The sequence below is a fragment of the Diospyros lotus genome, chromosome 4 (assembly GCF_014633365.1).
Source record: "Diospyros lotus cultivar Yz01 chromosome 4, ASM1463336v1, whole genome shotgun sequence".
NCBI lineage: Eukaryota > Viridiplantae > Streptophyta > Magnoliopsida > Ericales > Ebenaceae > Diospyros > Diospyros lotus.
In genome coordinates this window covers 2,137,480-2,161,084 of record NC_068341.1, presented here as the reverse complement: position 1 = coordinate 2,161,084, position 23,605 = coordinate 2,137,480, and the positions used below count along the sequence as shown (strand labels likewise).

The 23,605-nt window shown below is 36.8% G+C and overlaps 3 protein-coding genes across 3 annotated transcripts; 2 read left to right on the top strand and 1 right to left on the bottom strand.

The window, feature by feature from the left end:
- Window positions 1-1,300: 1,300 nt before the first annotated feature.
- Window positions 1,301-5,181, top strand: LOC127799575 (KIN14B-interacting protein At4g14310-like). The gene is made up of 3 exons (XM_052333724.1): window positions 1,301-3,136; window positions 3,532-4,145; window positions 4,518-5,181. Exons 1-3 carry the CDS (start codon window positions 1,427-1,429, stop codon window positions 5,047-5,049), a joined length of 2,856 nt encoding a protein of 951 aa, XP_052189684.1. The 5' UTR covers window positions 1,301-1,426; the 3' UTR covers window positions 5,050-5,181.
- A 5,060-nt stretch (window positions 5,182-10,241) lies between these two features.
- On the top strand, window positions 10,242-13,509 carry LOC127800816 (long-chain-alcohol oxidase FAO1). Its single transcript, XM_052335644.1, has 3 exons — window positions 10,242-10,493; window positions 10,589-10,861; window positions 11,450-13,509. Exons 1-3 carry the CDS (start codon window positions 10,335-10,337, stop codon window positions 13,196-13,198), a joined length of 2,181 nt encoding a protein of 726 aa, XP_052191604.1. The 5' UTR covers window positions 10,242-10,334; the 3' UTR covers window positions 13,199-13,509.
- LOC127800815 (phosphate transporter PHO1) lies at window positions 13,328-21,285 on the bottom strand. The gene is made up of 15 exons (XM_052335643.1): window positions 20,962-21,285; window positions 20,273-20,383; window positions 19,911-20,136; window positions 19,031-19,382; window positions 18,255-18,303; window positions 17,708-17,779; window positions 16,532-16,661; window positions 15,569-15,695; window positions 15,228-15,477; window positions 15,029-15,133; window positions 14,856-14,900; window positions 14,593-14,745; window positions 14,196-14,474; window positions 13,920-14,056; window positions 13,328-13,765 (listed from the first exon to the last, which is right to left on the bottom strand). The coding sequence occupies exons 1-15, from the start codon at window positions 21,202-21,204 to the stop codon at window positions 13,678-13,680; spliced, it is 2,367 nt and encodes a 788-aa protein (XP_052191603.1). The 5' UTR covers window positions 21,205-21,285; the 3' UTR covers window positions 13,328-13,677.
- Window positions 21,286-23,605: the final 2,320 nt, after the last annotated feature.

Here is a 23,605-nt window from a genome sequence, read left to right as displayed (position 1 = left end):
TATTTTGCTCATTGTCACCCCCCTAAGTTAACTGGTCATGATAAAAGATTCCCTTATAATATAAGAAATTATATTATTCTCTACTAGCAGTTAGGTTATGGTTTTATTCTGGCCCACGACAAAAGAATTAACTTTTGGTGGGGGGGGGGGGGGGGGGGGGGGGGTTGGATCCATTTTTTCTTTTAATAATACTGTATTAATGGGCAGATCCAACATTCAACATGACTTGGAAAACTAACTAGGTAAACACCCGTCATTTACATAATATAGATTAAGTGATTGAATCATAATAAATTAGAATTCATATTAATAGGTAATGAGTTCGATCCTTTACTCTGTGTAGTGAGACAAAATCTCTACCTATAATTTACTTATTCTATCGAAATTGAGAACACGAGCGACGAGAGATTACGTAAGGATAATAATTCCAAATAAGTAAACCCTTATGAATCCTTAATTAGTTGGAGCATATCAAAACAAATATCTATGAGATGATATTATAATATGGATCAACCAAAATAGGTATACAAAATAGTCTTGTATCTGGGCATCAATCATGTTGCCATCTAGTTTGGCAATCCAAACGAACAACCCTCTCGAGTTTTTTACTGTCTTCTTAAATTGAAATACTCTTTTGTTGTTTTTTTAGTTTTCAAACAACTCATCCTACCAAAATATCAAACATTAATGCTTTTTGTTTTTTCTTTTTAAGTGAGATATAAGAAGTTTTTGTTTGAGTGTGATTTTATTTTTGCTTATATTTTATCTTTTTAAGTTGGATATTAAGATAAATAATAATTTATGAAATTCACAAACTTATTGTATATAAAGTCGAGGGGTATAAAATTCTTTTTATTTTACACTTAATATCTTTCTACCGATAATACTGACATTCACTCATATGGCTGCATTCTATTTTTATTTGGAAGAATAAAATAAAAATTATTTTTTAAAGAGATAACTAAGTGGTTAATAACCACAGTTTTAAAAATTGGTATAATTTTAAACAAAGAACTTATGGAGGGTTCGAATCCCTCTCTCTCATTTTGTTTGCTGAATCAAGTTTATTCATCATTTTGAATTAATATAAATATATTAAATTTAAACTAAAAATAAGTACATAAATATTAAATTTAAACAACTGCCTACATTATTGTCAAAAGAAAACAAGAAAGTGACTGGGCTACGCACTCTAATGACGAAATTACCCTCGGGATGAGAGGCGGCCACTCCAAAATTTCAAAACCGAAATCCGAATTTATTTCCCGCCCAAGCTGCCTTCTTCTTCTACTCCTCTCCTCTCCTCTCCTCTCTTTCTGTCACATTCTCAGTCTCAATCTCCAAACGAAACCCCAAAATCCTGCAAATCCCAAACTCCAATCTTCATCAAGACCCTAACCTTGTTCACTTGTCATACACAGTACAGATGTCCGCTTCATCAGCTCGCCGGATAAAGGAACGCGGCGGCGGCGGAGGGAGGGTGGCTGCATCGATGGCGGCGAAGCCCTCCAAAACCCTTACCCCGGTCTCCGCAAAACTCGCCGCCCAAAAGTCCGCTGGTAAGGAAAACCATAACTCTAGAGCCATCTCCACGGGCCGGGCGGCGGTGGCAGCGCAGAAGCCTGCGATTCGGCCGATACCGCGGACCGACAGGCTCTCGGTTTGTTCGGGCGACGTCGGGGAGTCCCGTGTTCGGCAGTCGACCTCGTCGGTGACGAAAGGTAGGAGTTCTAGCCCGTTTGAATTCAATCGGATTTTGTCTGATATGCGTAAGGGTACTGGAGGTGCAGTGGAGCGGTCTTTGTCGCGTGGAAGGAAATCTACGAGTGGGGTTAGGGTTCTTGAGAGGTCTCAGCAAAATAAGGATGCGGAATCTAGTGAAAATAACACAAGGTTTCTGAAGGACACCAAGGTTTCAGTGTATGCCAAGGTCAGTTTGGAGAAAAGTAGTCAAATTTCTAAGATATGTAAATTAACAGAAGAGAGTAAAAAATCTAGGCCTAATTTGTGCCCAGTGGTGACAAACTCGTGCTTAGATGGTCGTACCTTGGAGCCCGATTCAGATTTCAAGGTGAAAGTGTCGGATAATTTTAAAGTTCACGAGGAATCAAAGGGGATATCTTCCACTGATTTGAGATCGGTTAGAGATGAGAAGCGTGTGAATTGTATTGACACGGGTGTGAAAGAATTGGGCCAACAAACTCAGAATGGTTCAAGAGGTTTAGAGAGCTTGAAACAGAACGATTTAGAGGAAGGTATGGGTGATCGGAGCATCAACAAGTACCCAAGCAAACTTCACGAGAAGCTTGCCTTTCTGGAAGGCAGGGTTAAGAGGATTGCATCTGATATTAAGAGAACAAAAGAGATGTTAGATATGAATAACCCAGATACATCAAAAGCAATACTTTCAGACATTCAGGAAAAGATTTCAGGAATTGAGAAGGCAATTGGAAATGTTGTTAATGGTCCTAGTGAGAAGATAGATGCACCTTGTTCTGCTGAAAAGGGCGATATACAACATAAAACTTTGGAAAACAGTCAAATCAAGGCAGTGGGTTGTTTGAAAAGTTCTTATAAGGGCTTGAATGCTGAGGAGCTGGAGGCAAGACATTTTCCTCATCATAAGTTGCTCAGAAGTCGGACATCATTAAAGGCGTCTTCAGAAAGCTCTCAAAATCATCAGTCTAATATAGAGTCTTGCACTGAATTAAAACCTCAAGAGAAGTTATTGAGCCCCATTCATGAGAATCTCATTGCATTGGAGTTCTTGGCCTCCCTTAACAAGGATCAGTCTAAGGTGACAAGGAGGGGTGAGAATGTTGGTCTTGATGTCTCTGAAGTTCAAGAAACTGATGGTTATGTGACGTCAACAGCACAAGGTTCTGTCAGTATGGCCAACAGAATATGTGATCTTGAGCTCATGCTAAGGACAAATGAAACACTTGATGAGTTTGATGATCAGGAGAATAGACCAGGAATAATCATTGAAGAGGAGGCTGAAGATAGTGGCATTTATCAGTTAAATGAGATTGGCCGTAAGAGCTCAACTGGAGGATGGTTTGTACTAGAAGGAGAAGCTGTTCTTCTTGCTCATGATGACGGCTCCTGTTCCTTCTATGATATTGCTAATTGTGAGGTAGGCCACTTTGTTTCCTATTAAACCTCAATTTCTAATATTCTAATCTGCAGTTCTGCCTTGACTTTTACCAAAAACTGCCTTTCTGGCAATTAGAACAGAAAATTATGTATTGAAATGTTTTCAGATGAAGTCTATATGAGCTAGTTCTGCTGTATGTGTCATTCTTGTAACAATGATTAATTTTCCCTGAAAATCCATAAAGATCACTGAGTATATTGTTCTCTTTCTTTGATGTTTAGTTTGGCTGCGTACTTCTTTGATCTATTCTGCTTGCTTCGATAATATTTTTTGAAATGGAGAAATGTATGGCTTAAATGCCTTTAAGGAGAGTAGCATGCAAGTACGTTGTATTGAAAGAATGGTTCTTTACTCTTGGTAAATTATCATTTCAGGAGAAAGCTGAATACAGGCCCCCTGTTGGGACATCACCAAATGTGTGGAGAGATTGTTGGATAATTCGTGCCCCTGGTGTTGATGGTTGGTCTGGAAGATATGTTGTTGCTGCATCTGCTGGAAATACATTGGATTCAGGATTTTGTTCATGGGATTTCTACACTAAAGATGTGCGAGCTTTCCACATGGAGGATGAGACTACTAGTTCAAGAACAGCGCTTGCTCCCATATCCAACACCACCTTATATAGAAGAAATACGCTATCCGCATGTATGGCTCCACAGAACCAACAATGGTGGTATAAACCTTGTGGACCACTGATCGTCTCAACAGCCAGCTCTCAAAAGGCTGTTAGAATATATGATATCCGTGATGGGGAGCAGGTCATGAAATGGGAAGTGCAGAAGCCCGTCCTAGAAATGGATTATTCAAGTCCTTTGCAATGGAGGAACAGAGGAAAAGTCGTTGTGGCAGAGACAGAAAGTATTTCTTTATGGGATGTGAGCTCTCTCAATTCTCAAGCTCTGTTGTCTGTCTCTTCTTTTGGTAGAAAGGTGTCAGCTCTTCACGTGAATAACACTGATGCTGAACTGGGTGGAGGAGTAAGGCAAAGGTGATCTTTGCATTTCTTGGTGTTCCTGTAGTATTATTCTTCTCTTCTATGCATCACTTGCTTTTTCATCCAATAGAGCATATTTTTGTTCAATTTTTTTCTTCAAATGGGAAATTATTAAAGTACTTTTTTTTGTGTGACCATTGAAAATTCTTTTGAGACAGGATCAGTTTGTCTGGTCAATTTTTAGTGCTGGTAATTGGTCCTTTGCCGGTCCTTCTTGTACATAAATATTAGTTTCACATAACAAACACCAAGTATCCAAGCTTAATTATTATGCTGATTGTCACAAGGCATTATGTTTGAGGTAGGTCAGTAAAATGCTCTCCTGCCAATTCTTATCTTTTTTTTTTTTTTTTTTTTGAAATGCAGAGTAAGTTCTGTTGAAGTAGAAGGAAATGATGGTGTATTCTGCACTGCTGATTCCATTAATGTATTAGATTTCCGCCAGCCATCTGGTGTAGGTCTCAAGATACCCATACTTGGTGTGAATGTGCAGTCTGTTTTTTCTCATGGAGATTCCATTTTTATTGGTTGTACAAATGCAAGGTTAGCTGGAATAAAGCAGCCTTGCTCACAGGTGCAGCAGTTTTCATTGCGGAAACAACGGCTTTTCAGCACTTATTCATTCCCAGAAGCAAACGCTCATGCTCATTGCATGGACATAACACAAGTTTGGGGGAACTCAGATTTTGTCATGGGAGCTTGTGGACTGGGGCTATTTGTTTTTGATGCCTTGAAGGATGATGGATTGCAGTCTTCAACCATTGAGTTCGATAACTTGCAGAAGGTTAGAGAAACAATTGGACCAGATGACCTGTATTCCCCTTCGTTTGATTACTTGTCATCCCGGGTTCTCCTTATATCAAGGGATCGCCCGGCTCTCTGGAGGTACTTGACATGACCTTGCTGAATCTTGAAGGCTTGATTTAATCTTCCTGTTAAAAATACAGAAGGTTCAGCATGGTAGACTTTTGTCTTAGGTTTGCTATATATTTCATGCTCTATGAAATATTAAAACAATTTTTTATATTTATTCTATTTGAGCATTTTCATATGTACAATGAGGGTGTGCATTATGTTTACAGTAATGTTTAAGTTGCATTTTTTTTTTATCACCTGGGTGTTCGGACTTTGCCCGAGACATGATTTTATAAAATGGAATTTGCTTGAGAACACGTCTTGTTGACACTTGATTTTCCTGAGTGCCAGTTGTTTTTACTACCACTTGATGTTATGTACACTGTTAGCTCTGAATTATGCTTAAGCAAGTAAAACCTATTATTGCAAATTTGTCATTGTATGAATCCAAATGGCCTTTCTTATGCTTAATACCAGTTCAAGTTTTATTCACCACTCACTGTATGAAGATTTTTATTTTGTTGCGTTTCTGCCTGCTTCTCCCCCAGTAAAGAACTTAAAGAAACAATTGTTGGCTGACTTGGTTCATAGAGCATCGGTGACTGGAAAAGGTGTGGATAAACTAGAAAAAAATTATTTAATTATATAATTTTTTTAAATACTCATCGAATACTGGTAAGATGGTAAGGACAAAGTCTTCTATTCATACTTTAATTCTTACATAATTATTTATTATAATTCGTATATTAAAAAAACTAAATTAGACATGAGTTCAAATTCAAAATTTAACTTAGGTATGAATCATGATCTTTCTTATCTTTCACCTTTAATATTAACAAGTTAAAGTGATATTTTTTCCCTTAATGTATTGGAACAATTTAAAATATTGTAATTGTTACTTTTTAGCTTTTTAATTGTACTAACATCAGATTTCTTTTTGCTATTAAATTATTGTAAATTTATATTAATTATGAATATGAATTTGTTGACATATGGGCATTCATTATATGGGAATGGGATGAGAGTTCAACAAAATATTCTAAACGTATGAGTACAAATACAAGAGCAAAAATAGAAATTTGATTACAAAAGCAAATAAAGAGATTACCTATCCATACCCTTTCATTGGTATCCTTATATATACAATGATACTCATTAATCAATTACTAAACCTACCATTCTTTTAAGCACAAAATCCAAATAACTCAGTAGTTGACCCACTAAGTTAACGAGTATTGTTATTTACATATTTAAATTGACATTTATTAATCAATTATCAACACATCTCTTATTAAATCATTGAAGTGAGGGATATTTTGGTATTTGATTAGGGAACATTTGTTAAAATGAGTAAGATAAGAAGCAGCAAGATAAAGTTGAAATGCTTTACGAACCAAGGTTGGAATGATCAAAATAAGGCTGAAAAGTATTTTAAGATTTCTATTAGATTGTTTATTAAATTTTTTAAAATTCACTATAATTATATATTTTTTTTCTATATGTTTGTTAATATATATAATAAGTACTAAGGTAAGAGTTTTCTTATCAAAATATCCCTATTATCAAATTTATTTAAAATTATTTGTTAACATTGATTACAAATTTATAATTAAAATAGTATTTTATGATTAAAATAATATTTTATTTTCTAAATCCATATTCAAAAATAAATTTAAAAAGAGTTGAAAAGTAAAAATAATTATTATTAAAATTACAATAATTTTACCTAGATAATTAAAAATGGCCAAAATATATTTTCATAATAGATAATAAAATATAAAATTAAATAAAATAATTGAAAAATTGGTGAAATGAATTGTATTAGTTAATAAAATATATATATATATAGAGAGAGAGAAATTTAAATTTTAAAAATCAATAAAAGAAATAATGTCATTTAAATTTTAAAAATTATCAAAATATATGGCAATTTAAAAATGTATTAAATAATATTAATTATATGACTTAAATGAATAATTTCTTTTAATAAATTTAAATTTGAATCATGCTACATGTACACTATTTTTGTACATCTTGGGCTACACAAGAGGTATTATGACCAAAATACCCTGCACATCTCCATGCGCCTCACATGTCTCTATGCGGCTCATAAGGGATATTTTTGTCATTGGTATATTTTTGTGTAGGCCAAGGTGTACACAAAGGTATACCAATAGCATTATTCTTTAAATTTTTTAAAATACATTAAATAACATTAGCTATCCTATAAAAGCATATATGTAATTGAGACTTATTTATAAAATATTAGATAAATTTATCTGAGGGGGAGATCAGATAAATTTATCTTAAAAAAGAAAAATAAGAGGTCACGTGAAAATTCTTTTGAAAATAATAAGATAAATTTAACAAATATGCTAAAAAAATCAAACATCTAATATATTTTTTATATTTAATATTTTCTTCCTTTTATCTTAATTAACAAACACATCTTTAATGGGAGTGTCAACGTAGATGTGCTAACATTACTCTTAACTTTAGAGCAGAACTAATATGCAGTGATAGCTGGCAACCACACTTCTGATGATTACTTTACAAATATAGATATTCCGATCTGAATACATTTTGTTTCTCTTTTATAGAAAACTGGTTTTTTTTTAGCAGTTGTTGTAATTTATGTTAGTTGGAAGTTAGGCCACACAATAAAAATGGGGCCTGTGCACAGCTGCAATCATCAATATTTTCATTTTTCTGCGAAGCTTACAGTAAGGATAATGACTTGTGTATGACATGCACATCTTGTGAATACTTTTTGGGTATATAATTTTGGTCCAAGTCACGTCAAGATCATTTACAAATTGCCCTAATGCTTCTAACTGCTCCTACAATGACAGCCGCGCGAGCCGTGCCGTGCTTGCACCTTATTAATGCAGAAAGTTGACATTTATCTACTGAGCAACTGTCTTGACATATTATTCATATATCTCAATTAAGTGTGCATAATTGATTGACAATCCATGCACATGATGCACTGGCCGGCTTGTCTCTTTTTATCTTAATTTGTTTTTCATGAGCTTTTACTGGCTCTATGTTTTTGCCTACTATTAATTATATATATATAGTCGACAGTGACCTATGCAGTGGCCAAAACCTAATCCAATTGCAATATTTTCAACATGCATACATCATTCTCCTGCTGATTATGGATAGAATGAAAGATTGATCTGAACTAACAACATGTTGGGTTAATTTACTCCATATTCCTTGTCAATGGGTATAATAAATAATTAAGTAACACAGCATATAATGCAGAGGTATCTCCGCTCCGCTGTCCTTTGCTTTCATCACTTATTATTGCCTTTATGGGAGTTGAAAGGCAAATAGAGATGCTGTATATATATGCTAGATTTTTGTAGCAATGAGGGCCAATTTGCTTCAACTGTCATACATTATTAATTAAGATGTATGTTCATCAGCTTTGCTTTGGTTGACCTTGAAAGTGACTTGTAATATATTTCAAGTAGAATCATAGTCTAATGACATATTATTTTTTTAATTAATGGATTGGGTACATGCACAGACGGATCCAATGATGGATTTGGAGGAGGACTGACCCCTAGATTCGAAAGCCATTTCAGCCTCCAATAGTCTAAATTCCATGACAAATTTGAGGGAGGGCTGGAGCGGGCACGGACTGCAGCCCATGCCTACCCCTAGATTTGCCCTGGGTATATCAACAATTTGCATAAACCTTTTCATAATAATCTGAATTAGAATAAGAATTTATACAATCCCAATTAATGTGGATTATCAGACCCAATTACTAAAACAAAGTCAAAATGCGACAAATTGCAAGAGCCACCAGCTGTGGCTGATGGAAGCAACTCAAACTCAGTCATATGATTTGGATCAAAGGTTTCAGAGTTTGATTGGCATAAAATAATTTTGGTAATATTATTATTTCTACATTAGTTTTTAGTATTTATAAAGTTACAAATATTTTTTAACTAATTACAAAAGCCTAAGTGGGTCATCCTGAAAGCTTCAGAGGAGGAATATGGAAGAACTTGAAGAAGCCCTTCAATGGAGGGAATTCAAAAGCCTAACCAAACCCCACTCCAAGGTGGTAACAACCAAAGAGAGAAGAAGCTCAGAGGTCATCACAATCCCACCTAAACCTTAACCCACCTAGAAAATGAGATGGAATTGCCTCCATGTTAGCTGATCATGTGTACAAGAAGGAACTTTCCAGAATTTCAAGGAAATGTTATTCCAACAATTACGATATCTTCTATATTAATGTATTGTCACGTTAATATAGATATATAATATATTAATATAAAAATATTATTAAAATTATGAGAAAAGAAAGTAAGGTGTTGAAATCCAGAAAATAGGGGAATCTTCCTTGTCAAATCAAATGGGGCAATCCAGAGCTTGGTTTCGTGATGGAAATGGATGCATGCAATATTAAAATGGGGCCTTTGTGCAAAAACATAAATAATAATTGGAACCTATATTTTTGTCTTTGTATTTTTATAATTTTTTTGTGTGATTAATTAATTTTTTCATTTTTTAATTATATCACTAGATCTACATTTTCAAATGAATTTAATTTTTTTATGTGATAATTTAAACATTTTATTATTTTAATTACATTTATGTACTTGTATTTTTTAGTTAATTTAATCTTTATACTTTGATGAGTACAGAGTATGACACGTATATTTTTATTTCATTTTATTTTTTTTACACATAAAAGTACATGGATTAAATTGACTCAAAAATATAATTTAAATAATGAAAATTTTGAATTATCACATAAAAAATATCAAAATATATGGATTAAAGTAATCGAAATAACAAAAAATTTAAGTGATTATACAAAAAAACACATCAAAGGATAATAACAAATATATGAATTTTGCTTAAATAATATAATAGTACTATTTTAATAATAATTTAATAAGCATGTTTTTGTCTAACTAGTTGCATGTTTATTATATATATAAATTCTTAGGTAAATTTCAACCATCTCCCTATAGTTCAAGATCATTTATGTTTGTTGGGACTAAGTGGCGGGCCATAAGGAAGGGCATCCCAAGATCATTTATAGTTATTCTCTTGGCATAGCTTGATGATAAAGGATAAATCATGATATGTCAATGTCATCATGATAGATTATGAGTTTAAATTCTACTCTTTTTAAGGCACATCTCATAATTTATCTTCATCAACGAAAAGATGAGTCATCCCAAGATCATTTATAGTTAATGTTTAAAATGATTGGAGACAGACAGACCTTCAAGCCTATAAATATCCCCTATTGGTTGTTTCCGTTGCCAAAGAGTATACAGGCAAGAGAGAGAAATGGAGAGAAAGTGCCATCCTTTGTTGAGAGGTGGGAGGAGAGAAACCAGGTACAGCCATGGCTTCTCTGCAGCCGAGATGGAGTCATTGGCCAGTGTCTGTGAAGCCATCTTGCCACCCATGGAAGGCCAAGCCAACAACAAAGCAGTCCCTGAAGAGGTGACATTTCTCCCTGTCTGTCTGTCTCACTCTCTCTCTCTCTGTTTTGCTTCTATGGGTATGAACAGCTGCTGTTCGGAATGGGGATATTACAGGTTGCTGAGATCATAACGGAGAGGGGATTCTTTGAGTCTGTGATCTTGCTCAGAGTGGTTTTAGCAATTCTCTCAACGAGGCTCGGAACACTGATTCTTTGTGGGACTCCCTGTTTTGCTGACAAATGGCCATTCATCAACAAGTTCTCTGAGATGTCTCTAGAGAGCAGAGAGAAGGTCATCCAGAAATGGCTAAGGCACTGCTTCTTCACGCCCATTAGACTTGCTTTCGTCTTCGTCAAATTCTTGGCTCTCTACGTCTTCTTCTCCCAGGTAAGACACACACACACGCACATATATATATTCAATTTGCATATTTCTTTTCTCTTTCCTGAGAATTTCTAAATTTTGGCAGCAATTATTAGCCATTTTCTGGGTGCTATCTATGATTCATTGAACAATAAATTACATATAATTCTGTATAAAATACCCGCTAAAATGTCTATCTGTATGTCATTACTCTTCCCAATATAGATAACCATCCTCTCGTGTAGAACTCTGGAAAAAGATCTGAAACAAAATGCCAAAACAGAGCCAATTTCTTGTGAAGTGGGTGAAACGAACCCATTTTTCATCAGATTTTTTGAGGAACTGACAGAAATTCAGTTGTTTTCTAGCTCTAGTCTGCGACTGCGAGCTAAAATGATTAGCAGTTGAGATGGAATCCTCTAGAAACGGATGCATAGGCGAAATTACTATAATTGTTGGTCATTTCCTCTTGAGAAATAATATATAGATGAATTTGTATTCAAGCCAGTAAGATCAGTCATCTTGAACAATGAAAATGAAACTTCTCAAGCTCAGAAACTGGTTCTTATTACTGATTACTGCTACATCATGATCCCTAAATTTACGGTACAGGTTGGTGAAAATTTGGATAATCCAACATGGGAAGCAATGGGGTATCAAGTAGACAGTGCAGAGAACTTGCCCAAGGACCAAAAGGAGAGGCCTCTTCAGAAAGGACTGGTGGAAACTATACATGAGAATGAATCGACCCTAGTCCATTTCCTGAAGCAGAAGGGCCTCGTCGTTACGGAAAATCCTGAAGAGAACATCTACAAAATCAAGTGTGATGTGGTCATAGTTGGCTCGGGCAGTGGTGGAGCTGTTGCAGCAGGAGTTCTTGCCAAGTCCGGGAAGAAAGTGGTCGTTCTTGAGAAGGGAAACTACTTCCACAGCACGGATTATTCTTCGTTGGAAGGCCCCTCCATGAATCAGCTCTATGAACAAGGAGGGATTCTCACTACCCTTGATGGGAAGATAATGATGCTGGCAGGCTCAACCGTGGGAGGTGGCTCTGCTGTAAACTGGTCAGCCTGCATCAAAACACCCAAATTGGTGCTGCAGGAGTGGGCAGAGGATCACAAAATCCCACTCTTCTCGAGCCCTCAGTACCTGTCCGCGATGGATGTGGTGTGCCAGAGAATCGGAGTGACTGACAAATGCGTAAAAGAGGGGTTTCAGAATCAGATTCTCCGTAAAGGGTGTGAAAAGCTTGGTCTAAATGTGGAGGTGGTGGGGCGAAATTCGTCTGAGGATCACTTCTGTGGTTCCTGCTGTTTTGGCTGTAGAACAGGGAACAAACAAGGGGCCGATTCCACTTGGCTGGTCGATGCTGTGAATAGCGGTGCAGTGATCATAACAGGATGCAGAGCCGAGAGGTTCATACTGGAAAAGGACATATATGGAGGAAGAAGAGGAAGGAAATGCTTGGGAGTGATGGCAAAGAGCCTAAACAGAAGCATCAGAAAGGCATTGCATATTGAAGCCGAAGTAACAATCTCAGCTTGTGGCTCCTTATTGACACCTCCCCTAATGATTGCGAGCGGGCTAAAGAACCAACACATCGGTAAAAACCTTCATCTCCACCCGGTTCTAATGGCTTGGGGGCACTTCCCCGAGTCTGATTCAGAGCTCAAGGGCAGAATCTATGAAGGTGGAATCATCACCTCCATAAATAAGGTGGTGTCAGAAGACTTCAACGTGAGAGCCATCATAGAAACTCCTGCAATAGGGCCAGGACAATTTGCTGCGCTTTGTCCTTGGCAGTCTAGGCTTGACATCAAGAACAGGACTCTCAAATATGCTAGGACTGCTCATTTGTTTGCCATGATCAGGGACCGTGGCTCGGGAGAGGTTAAGCGCGAGGGCAGAATAAGCTACAAGTTTGATGAACTGGACAAAGAGAATATGAAGGCGGGGCTGAGGCAAGCACTGAAGATCTTGGTGGCAGCAGGGGCCGTGGAGGTGGGAACTCATCGGAGCGATGGGCAGAGGATTAAGTGCGGAGGGAATAGTGATGAGGCATTGGATGAGTTTCTGGGGACGCTTTCTGTAGCCGATGGGCCGAAATCGATGGTGGAGAAGTGGACAACCTACTGCTCTGCCCATCAAATGGGGAGTTGCAGGATGGGGAGGACTGAGAAGGAAGGAGCAGTGGATGAGAATGGGGAGAGTTGGGAAGCTGAGGGGCTGTTTGTTTGTGATGCCAGTCTTCTTCCCGGCGCAGTCGGCGTCAATCCCATGATCACCATCCAGTCCACTGCTTATTGCATCTCGAAGAAGATTGCAGAATCTATGGCAAAGGGACTCGAGCTTCAGAGATAAAGTCATGAAAAGTGACCAGCCAAGCCCTGAATGGCAAAGGGACTCCAGCTCGAGACCTCCTGGGCGTGTCAGCACAGCTTTCTTCGTAAATCTATATATGATAATGCTATTGCTGGATTATACTTGCAATTAACATATAATTGTTGCAGAGTAGAACTTGTTATTCACGAGGAAAGAAAGAGTTGAGAAGAACAACATTAATCCGAACTTCACATCAAACAAAACAAATACATATTTCTTCGGTGTGCGTGCTCTGAATCTTTGAGATCCATGAAAATGGAGCCTTACGGCTTGGCTTTACTTTCTCCTCTCCTTCTCAACTTGATCTTCTTCATCAGTTGGCTTCTCGTTGCTGCAGCAAACATTGGGATGATCCGTCATCCCCCTCAGTTGTTGGCATGGAAATCAAGCCTGCTGGGCTATAATCTAATAATGATCTGTACAAAGAGGTAACCAGCTGAGCGAAGAAATTGATTTCATCAGTCTGAATCAGTCTCGCGGAATGGCAAAGGCACGGCCTTCACTGCCCGGAATTTGCCGGCGTTGTTCAGATGCTCGTTCTCCAACCTGTTTGCAATTTTCATGATGCATCTGTGAGCAAGAAATCTGTACTTTCTTGGAAACAAAATAACAATTTTCCACAGTTCAAGAGATCAAATTCTATGAAACGATAGTTGTGGTGGAGGAGTGTGTGTGTGTGTGTGTATATACACACATATACCTGTAGAAATTCCAGTGGCCACGGCGTATGACCTCGAGGGAGGCGAGAAGAAACTCGAGCAATCTGGATTCAAACATGCCCACATTCAATCGCAGCACTGTCTCCACCCATGCAACTCTTAGCACAAAGTTCAGGGCCTACAATTAATCATCTATGTTAGTAAGTTCCTCAGAGGATTAATTAATTACATTCCTAATTATCACAAGACAACACACTCTAATTAATTAAAATAATTAAGTGAGAGATTATAAGAATAAAGATAAGTGGAGAACCCACTATGGAGACGTAGTAGATGCCTTTGTTCTTGAGGATGAGATCGTCTCTGAGCCAGGGGTTCTTGGATTTAGGGTTGAAGAATCCCCAGTCCTGGACGAAATCCCAGTACAACTGGTAAACCGTCGCCACCAGAGACGTGATCAGCACGATCACCAGCCACAAGTCCGTGCTCTGCCTGGCGTACGTTAGCCTGGCCCCCGCCGCCACCATGGCCGACACGTACTTCCCCAGGTTCGCCAGGTTTTTCACGTCGCATTCGTCGAACCATCTTCTTGCACACTGCATGCCCGTTAATTGCACAGAAAAACCATTTATTTGAAACCCCAAAAGAAAGCATCTCAAGATGATCATCAGTCTAAATGGAATTCCACGGCAATAATATATATATTATACACACCTGCATGGCACGCCAATAGTAAGGGGCGAAGGAGATAACATAAGCAAGTTCTCTGTAGAACTTGCCGGACTTGCAGGTCTCGTACCGGTGAGTCTTGAAACTTCCGGCCATAAAATAGCAGGCTGTGGATTCCATGTGCCTCAACAATGGAATCTAGTTACACACACACACAATTGATGATGAGAAGGAAGTGACCGATGATAACCTAAAAGCACTAGCTAGAAGATTTTAATATTATCAAGACTTGAGCTTTGACAATTCACCTGGCTAGTAAGCTGGTCAGCCATGAAAAAATCTACCATCAAAACCTGCAGTTTTTTCAGTCCAAATCAAAGTTATATGTATATATATATATATATATATCCCAGGGAGCCTATGCTCATGGACGGTCCTTCATTCATACTCGGCAATTATAAATCAAGAAAAGTGAGCTAACCTTGTAAAATGGAGAGCAGACAATGTTGCGAATCACCCGGAGGAAACAGTAACGTGTGGGTCGGTAGAAGATGTTCAATGGGCAGATAAGTAGTGCAATGAAGAGCTACAAAATCGCAAGAAAATTCGGACAAATTAAGTCAAGAAAACAAATTAGAAAACCAAGCTCTTGAACTAATTAAGTGGAGTAAGCAAGTAACCAGGAGGAGGATTCCAGGAATGGCGTCGACTTGGCGCGGGGAGAAGCCATTGGAGAGCAAGATGAGGTGAACAACCATCGCGGCCACGACGGCTGTCATCAAGGAGGTGCAGATGAGGAAGGCATCCCTGAACTTGAGAGCGGTGCTGGGCTGAAACTCGAAGATGAAGCGGTAGTTGATCCTGGTGCTCTTCCACATGAACAGATTGCATCCGTACATGAACAGGTGCAAGTTTAGCAAAGCGAACATGCTGTACTTAAACATTAATGGAGGATTTAACATAATTAATACAACTAAACCAAAATCTTGAGAAAGAAGACAAAAGGCAGCTTAATAGAGACCTGAAGACAGGGTAGACAGTTTCCATATAAGCAGCATCCGTTGGTTGTGATGGGGAGAACATGCCACAGAGATGGGCTAAGATTGCATACACAGTGAACAGTGTTACAAAACAACCCGTAAACAAACCTGCAACCACAATGGGCCAATGGCCCCACATAAGAACCAAATTTTGATGGCGATTGCATGAGATATTGGTGACAATTTCACGTCACCACCTCAACTGAAATGCTATGTAGAAACTCAATTTTGATTCTTTTGTTATATTTATATTAATATGAGTTAACTATCGGTGTTGAGCAATGTGTCCTTATTTGGTGAGAAAGCAAGTGAATAATAAGTAAACACATTGTTAGCGACGAGGAAATATGCTATTGGGAGGGAAGTTATCTTATTGGCTCTACAAGTCTATTAATTATCATGTGTTATGTGTATTATTATAAATACTAGTTTGTATCCAGTAAATCTCCAAGATTGGCCTCCAAAGAGACCTGTCGATTCCACTCAACCCAGATCCATCCCAATCATGAAAAACTTGTTCTACTCCTATAAATTTAATCAATCGAGAATCTCTCTAACATCTAAAAAGTCTCTCAACCACTTGAGAATTCTGGTCGAACGGCTAAATTACACCTTTGAGGATAACAGAAGTTTACTTTATATTAGTCCATGTTCTCTTTATTAACTCTAGAGTCTTTCTAAAAGACGAAAACCTTGTCTTTACATATACTCAATTTGAGATAAATTTCAATTATTAGTTTAACGTCATGAGTTAGTGTTTTTGGTTAAGTGGCATCGATAGTGATTTTGTTTTATATATATTAATATATAATATAATATACATGATGTACGTGGCACAATGAATGGATCGTGGTTCCAGCTAGAAAGATAATTTAATTCATATTAGTGTGATCTTAGAGCCAATTAACCACTAATTAGAAATCCAGAGAGAGAGAGAGAGTTACCGACGAAAAAGGTGACCATGTGAGAATCTTTAAGCTGCTGTGGCCTTAAGAATTTCATGGCCTTCTTCCTGTCATTGTTGGCAAATTGCTTTGTGAACAGGCACTCCACTTCGTCCATTAGTCTCACCACCTTTTATCACATCAAAATAGCATTAATATATAGAATTAATGCTTAATGAGCCTAATTAATTAATTAATTAAAAACTATACATATACATAGACCCCATTAATTAATATGTCAAATATTTATGAATTAGATGACATATAACCAACCACATTATTAATTATATAAACCTTCAACTCTCTAAGCTATCTTCATTAATGTGTTTAATGTAACAATGATCCATATAAATGGTGAGGGTATTGATATAATTAGAGATTAAAAATCTAAATTTTTCATAATTTGAAGTGTTACTAAACTATATATAATACTGTGCAATGAATTCATTATAATATATTAATCACTAGATTATATCAATATTAAAATTATTACGTGTTTCTAATATATACATTTAGGGGTGATCAAACCAACTAAAATGTTAAAACCGAACAGACCGAAGTTGTGTAAAAAATCAAATCGAAAAAACCAAATAAATATGAAAAAATCGAACCGAACAAATAAAAAAAACCAAAAAAAATTAAAACTTTCATACGCTTTGGTTATTTCGATTTTTTTTTATACAAAAATCGAATCAAAATTGTCAAATTTAATAATTGAACCGAACTGAACTGAACTTTTACACACCCTATACACATTTATAAAAACATAAACTTTAATTCACATGCAACGTTATAAGGTCCTTCTTGTGAGGAGAGTTTTTTTTTTTTAAAAAAAAAAAGAAGCATACCAGAGAAATAATTTAATTAATAGAGCTCAAGAGGGCCTTCACGTCAAGTAAACAGAGATTAGTTGTTTGGTAACTCGGAAAAGATTTATCCATGACTTGCAAGGGATCACACTTCTCCTTATGAACATGGAATTTCTACACGTGACGATATTATTATTATTATTTTAGAGTGACAAATGACATAGACAAATTTATTTGTGTAATTAAATTAAATGGCTAAATTTAATCATTTGAGTACTTTGTCTTCTCAATATAAACCCTCGTATTGTATTGTATAAAAGGAGAAAAATATACATTAAAATTATATATATATGATGTCGAAACTTACCTTATCGGAGCTAATAAAATGGGATCTTTTTACTATTTTGAGGTAATTATTAGATGCTTGTTGGCTCGATACCTGCAAATGTTTAATGAAAACAGAAGATGAAAAAGTTTAGCTCGATGCATAATTATTTAAAATCATTAATCATCATAAAATTTATTCGTTTGTTTCAACTTTATAGCCCGTACTTATAACCTTTTCAATTAGAATAATGATAAGAGTTCATCAACAAAGAACCGAATCAGTTGGCCGAGAGTGCAAAATTACCTTCCCATTAAAAAACAAATCATTCTATAAACGATAGCAATGTGTTTGATTAGGGCTAAAGAATACAAATGGCGTGTACTCTTTGTAACACCATTTTGGGTTGGTGAAGGCTCAGACAGTGACCTTATGAAGGGCCAAATGGTGAAAAGGGCCTTCGTTTTTAACCAAATAGGGATTAGATAGACTTGATTAATGTGCCCAAAAAAGTGCAGCTCAATTGGAGCTCTGCTTTAACTTTCTTATTTCTGGTGAGATATCATTCTCTGATGAATTAATTAATTACCTTGTCGAATTTCTTAAGTATCTTGGTAAAAGCAACCATGTTGAGTGAGCTGCCAAAGAGAAAAATAAGCAATGATTAGAACATTAATGACGCTGGCTTGCATATATTCAGCACCAGAAATAGCTAGCTAGGGGGGTCTATATATACAAACGTATATACATAGGCTACTGCTTAATTATTATATATATATATAATTTAAGCAAAAAATTAATCAATGTAACACTCGTACGCAGTAGCTGCCTGCAATATCTTTTCTGTACAAAATTGATAGCCCGAGGACATAATGGTCATTTCAAAAGTCAAATGACAAATTAACCCATGTACTGAATTCATGCTAGTAATCTCAGACGTGAATTGCCATGCAGCAGCATGGGTTGACTCTTTTGCCCTTCTTGTTCACTACACTAGCTACCTAGCCCCGATATTAGCTTCCCTTCATCTAGTCTAGGGCTAACAGTAGTCGTAAGACAAAATAATTCACTGAATAATTCTTAGGAATTTCCATACCCTGTACGTAATTTTTTAAGACACGCGTGGTCAATATGTGCTACTCATCATCATGTATATATATATATGTGTGTGTGTGTAACCGAAAAGTCATGAAATTGAATTATTACGAGAACAATCTCGTCGTGCTCTTTCGTAAATGTAATGTCGACGCCGGCCCCGTATCCAAGGAGGATGGAGCACAAATCGACTCTGTTTCGATCCTTGTAAGATAAAGAGCTCGTTACTAACTAATATATATAAAAGCAAAAGGAGAATGAAAATTGCACCTGTATGTCTTGAGGAGACCAAGGCCTCTGTAAAGCTCCACAAAGGCGCCTCTGATCATCTTCTCGGCGCACTGGATCTTCTTCCTGTTTATGGAATCTCCCGGAGAATGGCTGCCGTCTTTCTTGGGGGTGTTCACTACATCTTCCCACAGCATCGACGTGACCGCCGATATCGTCCTAGTCGGCGTGGTAGCCGGGATGTCTATCCGCATCGCCATCTTCGGCTTTCCATTCTTCGTCTTCGATCGTGTTGCTGAACCAATGAAGTTTACGCCATTTTTCTCCAAAGCGGCAATTACTTCGTCTTCCTGTGACGTTTCTGTGGGGCTTTCACTGTACTCCGTTGCTGGTTCTGCATATTTCATCAACACAAAAGACTGCATATAACAAACGCAAAGAAGGCTGTACTTCGTCTGCTTGCGAAGTTGGTTAATCCATCTTCCTAGCTAGTCATGGATGTGACAGAGAAAATTAGTGGATTTAATTATGCAAAACTGCCTCATTACCAGCCATTAGAAGCTACAAAAAAAGTGCACGCGTGATTCGCCCATATATATACTTGTCAAATTAAATCATGGTATTAACAAGGAAATATTATATTGTATATAATAGTAGTACTGTACGTTTCAAGTTTCAGCCATTTCGGGAAACATAGAACTTTAATATATGGTGTCTGTGCTGGACCACACTATCACATTCTGGGATACGTTTGACAGCCACCAAGTCTATTTTCAAACCCCCTACAAGAAATCTGTTGCAAAAATTACAGTTTTGTTCGCCATGACGATGATGTTTTTAAACAAAAGACATCACTGAACATAAATATATGTACATGTCTAGTAATGGACATGATGATCGGGTACTATATATATGTGCTCACCGGAAAAATCAGAGTTCCGGGCGGACGGGGGGTAGGACCGGGGAAGAAATCCGGGGGTTGAGAGGGTTTTCCGGCGGCGGTCGCTCAGGACTTTCTTGAGGTCCAGCAGGATCTGCAGCTGCTTATTCAGTTTCTCTCCCCTCTCAAGAAACTCACTCTCCTTTGTTGTGTAGAACTGGTTCACCTTATTAAGCTCCTCATCCAATTTCTCAAAGAATGCCTTAACCTGGATTTAAAAAGAAATTTGCTAAGATAACCCTGTTTTTTAATTAATTTATAGAATTACCCCTAAAGAAATATAATTAACAGTTGTTGTTATTCAATTAGAGCTAGCTAATAGCTACGCTATACATGTATGGCACCTCATCTTCTTCGGAGAAGAGCTGAACGTGCTCAGTTTCATATAATTCTTCCTCTTCTTCTTCAACGTTGTCGTTGTGGTCGTCATCTCCACCTCCGATTTTGCTCCTTACCTGCAACAAAAAGCCGTAATTCATCAATAAAAAAATTTCCAGCTTTTTAGTGTCTCTTTCGCTGATTGAATTCCTTTCTGTTTCTCACGATGGTTGCGTGATATCATTGACACTAAACCACCTTATATTGCTTTCGTGCAAAAGCCGAAGACGTGTAACAGCGAAACTGTGTAAAGATCGGAACTCGCCGGAATATGACGGCATTCTGACATTCCGGCGGCAATAAATAAAGTTTGCCAAAAGCATTAAGTTCGTATTTCCTGTTATTTTGACACGTAAAGTGAAGTTGAAAAAGAAAAAAAGGGGAAAATTTGAAACGGACAAGAAGAAGTAATGGAGAAGACGATAACAAGAAGCTGCAAGGGAAATCCCTTAATTTAGACAAAATTTTGCCTGAAAAAGAAGTCAGTTTCGTTTTCAAAGGACCGATTTGTATGGAAAACGACGAAGCGGCCGGAAAAGAAATATCAACCGATCGATCGTCCAATTGGTGGAATATTTAAAATCGGAAACTGACCGGAAACTGCCTGAAACTTAAACAGATAGAAAATTATATATATATACATATATATATTAACCTGAATGATCTCTGCTTCTTTATCTCCGGCATTATTCTGAAAGCGGCCGGAGATTTTACCGGCGAGGAGCCGAATGGGATCGAAAATGGAGAGCCCAAAATCGCGGTTGGCCTCTGAGATTTGCTTAGGCTTTCTGGAGAGCTTGATCTTCTTGACGTGTTTCTTCAGCTGCCAGTAGTTGACAAACGCGTCCTTCCATTCGGGGATGAGCTGAGCTTCCAGCTCTTTAGAGAACTTCACCATTTTTGATATTAAAATGAACAAAAATGGTGAGGAGAGAAGAGAGGGGAGGAAGAAGAGCTGAGAGGCAGGAGAGAGTGCTGGATGTGGTTCATATATATATATATATGGATGTACAGAGAGGGTGGGGGGTTGGGTTTTTTTGTAGCTATAGAGAGAAAGAACATAGAATTGCGCATGTGGCTTGGCGGTTTGATTGCTTGTAAGTTGTTTCTTCGGCTTAAAAGCCATATAGTTTATGTAAAGTTATATATTTGTTAAAATTAAAGAATTTAAATATTATTTTAACAGTATTTTAAAAAAACTCTCTTCCAAACTTTTTTTAAAATGTTATTACCAACTTATTTCATTGATCAAATATTTTACAATTTTTCCCTTCAAACACTTTAGGTGCCTTTGATTGCTTATATTTTTCATGAAAAATGATAATTTTTCACTCAAATTCTAATTTTTATAGTGTTTAATTAGTCAATTTTTCTAGACAACTTGATTTTTAGTTTTCGGGTCACATGATGCCAATTTCTAGCTTTTGATGGAAATAATTTTCCCAATGAGGGGTAGGAATCCATTTTCCATAGAAATGGAAATCAACCCGTCTAGCAACGAAGAAGAAAAGCAGACAATGATCGCGAGGAAGAGGAAAAGTACGACTGGCGATTGCAAGGAAAAGAAGAAGCCAGGCCAACGATCGCAAGGATGAGAAGTAGTGCTGCGACCGGCGATAGAAGAAGACAAGGAGAAAAAGTGGGTTTGGGAGAGAGAAAAATGGACAGCAAAGATGGCAGCGGCAGTTATAGCGATAACAGCAAAGATGGGCAGTGGCACAAAGCTTCATCACTATGAAGGTAAACAAAATCCCAAGCATGAAGCTTATCGCGAAGGCTCTGAAAATGAGTTGGTCTTTCCATGGCGGCACCTCTTTGGAGTCGAAAATCCGCTCAATAGACGCCTCATCGACCTCCTTTCCTTCCTCTGGCACCTTATTCTTCTTCAAGTCCCGATCCGAGGGAATAACGACGTTGCTCTCGTCGGCACTTTGCGCTTGCCTGGCAGTGCTGTCGAATTTCTCCATTCTTCGACGATGGGGGGAGACAGAGAGGAGACGGGGTAGGTTTGGGGAGGAAATTCCATAAAAAAATAAAATTGTAATCAAACACCCTTAATTAATAATTTTCATGCAAATAATTTCTAGGCAATTGAATTGCCTAGAACTTAGGATGCGTTTGATTACAAGGATCATCAGTTGCAATGTGGCCATCACCGGCCGCATTGCTTCTCATCCTCACGACCACTGTCCTGGCTTTTCCTCTTCCTCGCGATTGCCGACTGCTCTTCTCTCCTTTACGTACCAAATTGTGGGCTGATTTCCATTTCCATGGAAATTGGATTCCTACCCCCCTTCCCAAGAAAAACATTTCCATCAAAAGCTAGAAATTGACATCAAGTGATCGAAAACTAGAAATCAAGTTGCCTAGAAAAATTGGCTAATCAAACACTATAAAAATTAGAATTTGAGTGAAAAAATACCATTTTTCATAAAAAAAATATAAGCAATCACATGCGCCTTTCTTTCCATACAAGTTCTATTCTTGCAATCAAACAAACCTTAATATTTTCAATCTCTGCCCTTAAACATTCTTCAGCCTATTGTCGTCATCTCCATCTCATTTTTCGTCGTCTCCATTGCCAATCCCAACCCATCGTCATCACCTTAGCCCGTCACCTCCATTTCCTCTGTCTGTCACCTTCTCATTATATATACATATATAATTAACATATATATTTTAATGTTTATTATATTAATATATTTAATATATATTGTATATAATTTATCAACATTTAATAGTAAAAATTTTATTAGTTGGATATCAATTTATAATTTATTTTTATTAAAAATAATATTTTTATAAATTTTATTTGTATTATTCAACAACTATTTTAGTTTTTTTGTTAAGTTTTTATAACTTATCAACTTTTTTAAACCAAATATATAACTATATAAATAATAGCTTAAAGTACATTTATACAAACACATTATCAACTTAAATGCTAGACAATTTTAAAACTTTACACAATTTTAAAGTAAAAAAGCTTAAAAGTCATCTTAAAAAACAGTAAGCCGTGACACCCACTTATACCTTTTTTTTTTTTTTTTTTGTGTTCTTTAAATTTTTTGTTATTTCAATTACACTTTTGAATGTTTATTTTTAAATCAATTTAACTCCTGCACTTTAATATATTTTTTATATGACAACTCTAATATTTTGTTATTTCAATTATATCCATGTTTCTATATTTTTGAGTTAATTTAATATTTGTAACTTAATATGTAACAAAAAATAAAATAAAATAAGTCAATTTAATATTTTTTTATATATTAAAATATAAAAATTAAATTGACTCA

Coding starts and splice junctions, on each gene's coding strand:
- LOC127800816 (XM_052335644.1), top strand. CDS start 10,335: ATGGAGAGAAAGTGCCATCCTTTGTTGAGAGGTGGGAGGAGAGAAACC. Junction 10,494..10,588: donor ACAAAGCAGTCCCTGAAGAG/GTGACATTTCTC, acceptor GGGATATTACAG/GTTGCTGAGATCATAACGGA. Junction 10,862..11,449: donor TCTACGTCTTCTTCTCCCAG/GTAAGACACACA, acceptor TTTACGGTACAG/GTTGGTGAAAATTTGGATAA.
- LOC127800815 (XM_052335643.1), bottom strand. CDS start 21,204: ATGGTGAAGTTCTCTAAAGAGCTGGAAGCTCAGCTCATCCCCGAATGG. Junction 18,304..19,030: donor GGTCTCCTCAAGACATACAG/GTGCAATTTTCA, acceptor TCTCTTTGGCAG/CTCACTCAACATGGTTGCTT. Junction 16,662..17,707: donor ATTTTATTAGCTCCGATAAG/GTAAGTTTCGAC, acceptor ATGTGATAAAAG/GTGGTGAGACTAATGGACGA.
- LOC127799575 (XM_052333724.1), top strand. CDS start 1,427: ATGTCCGCTTCATCAGCTCGCCGGATAAAGGAACGCGGCGGCGGCGGA. Junction 3,137..3,531: donor ATGATATTGCTAATTGTGAG/GTAGGCCACTTT, acceptor TTATCATTTCAG/GAGAAAGCTGAATACAGGCC. Junction 4,146..4,517: donor GGTGGAGGAGTAAGGCAAAG/GTGATCTTTGCA, acceptor TTTGAAATGCAG/AGTAAGTTCTGTTGAAGTAG.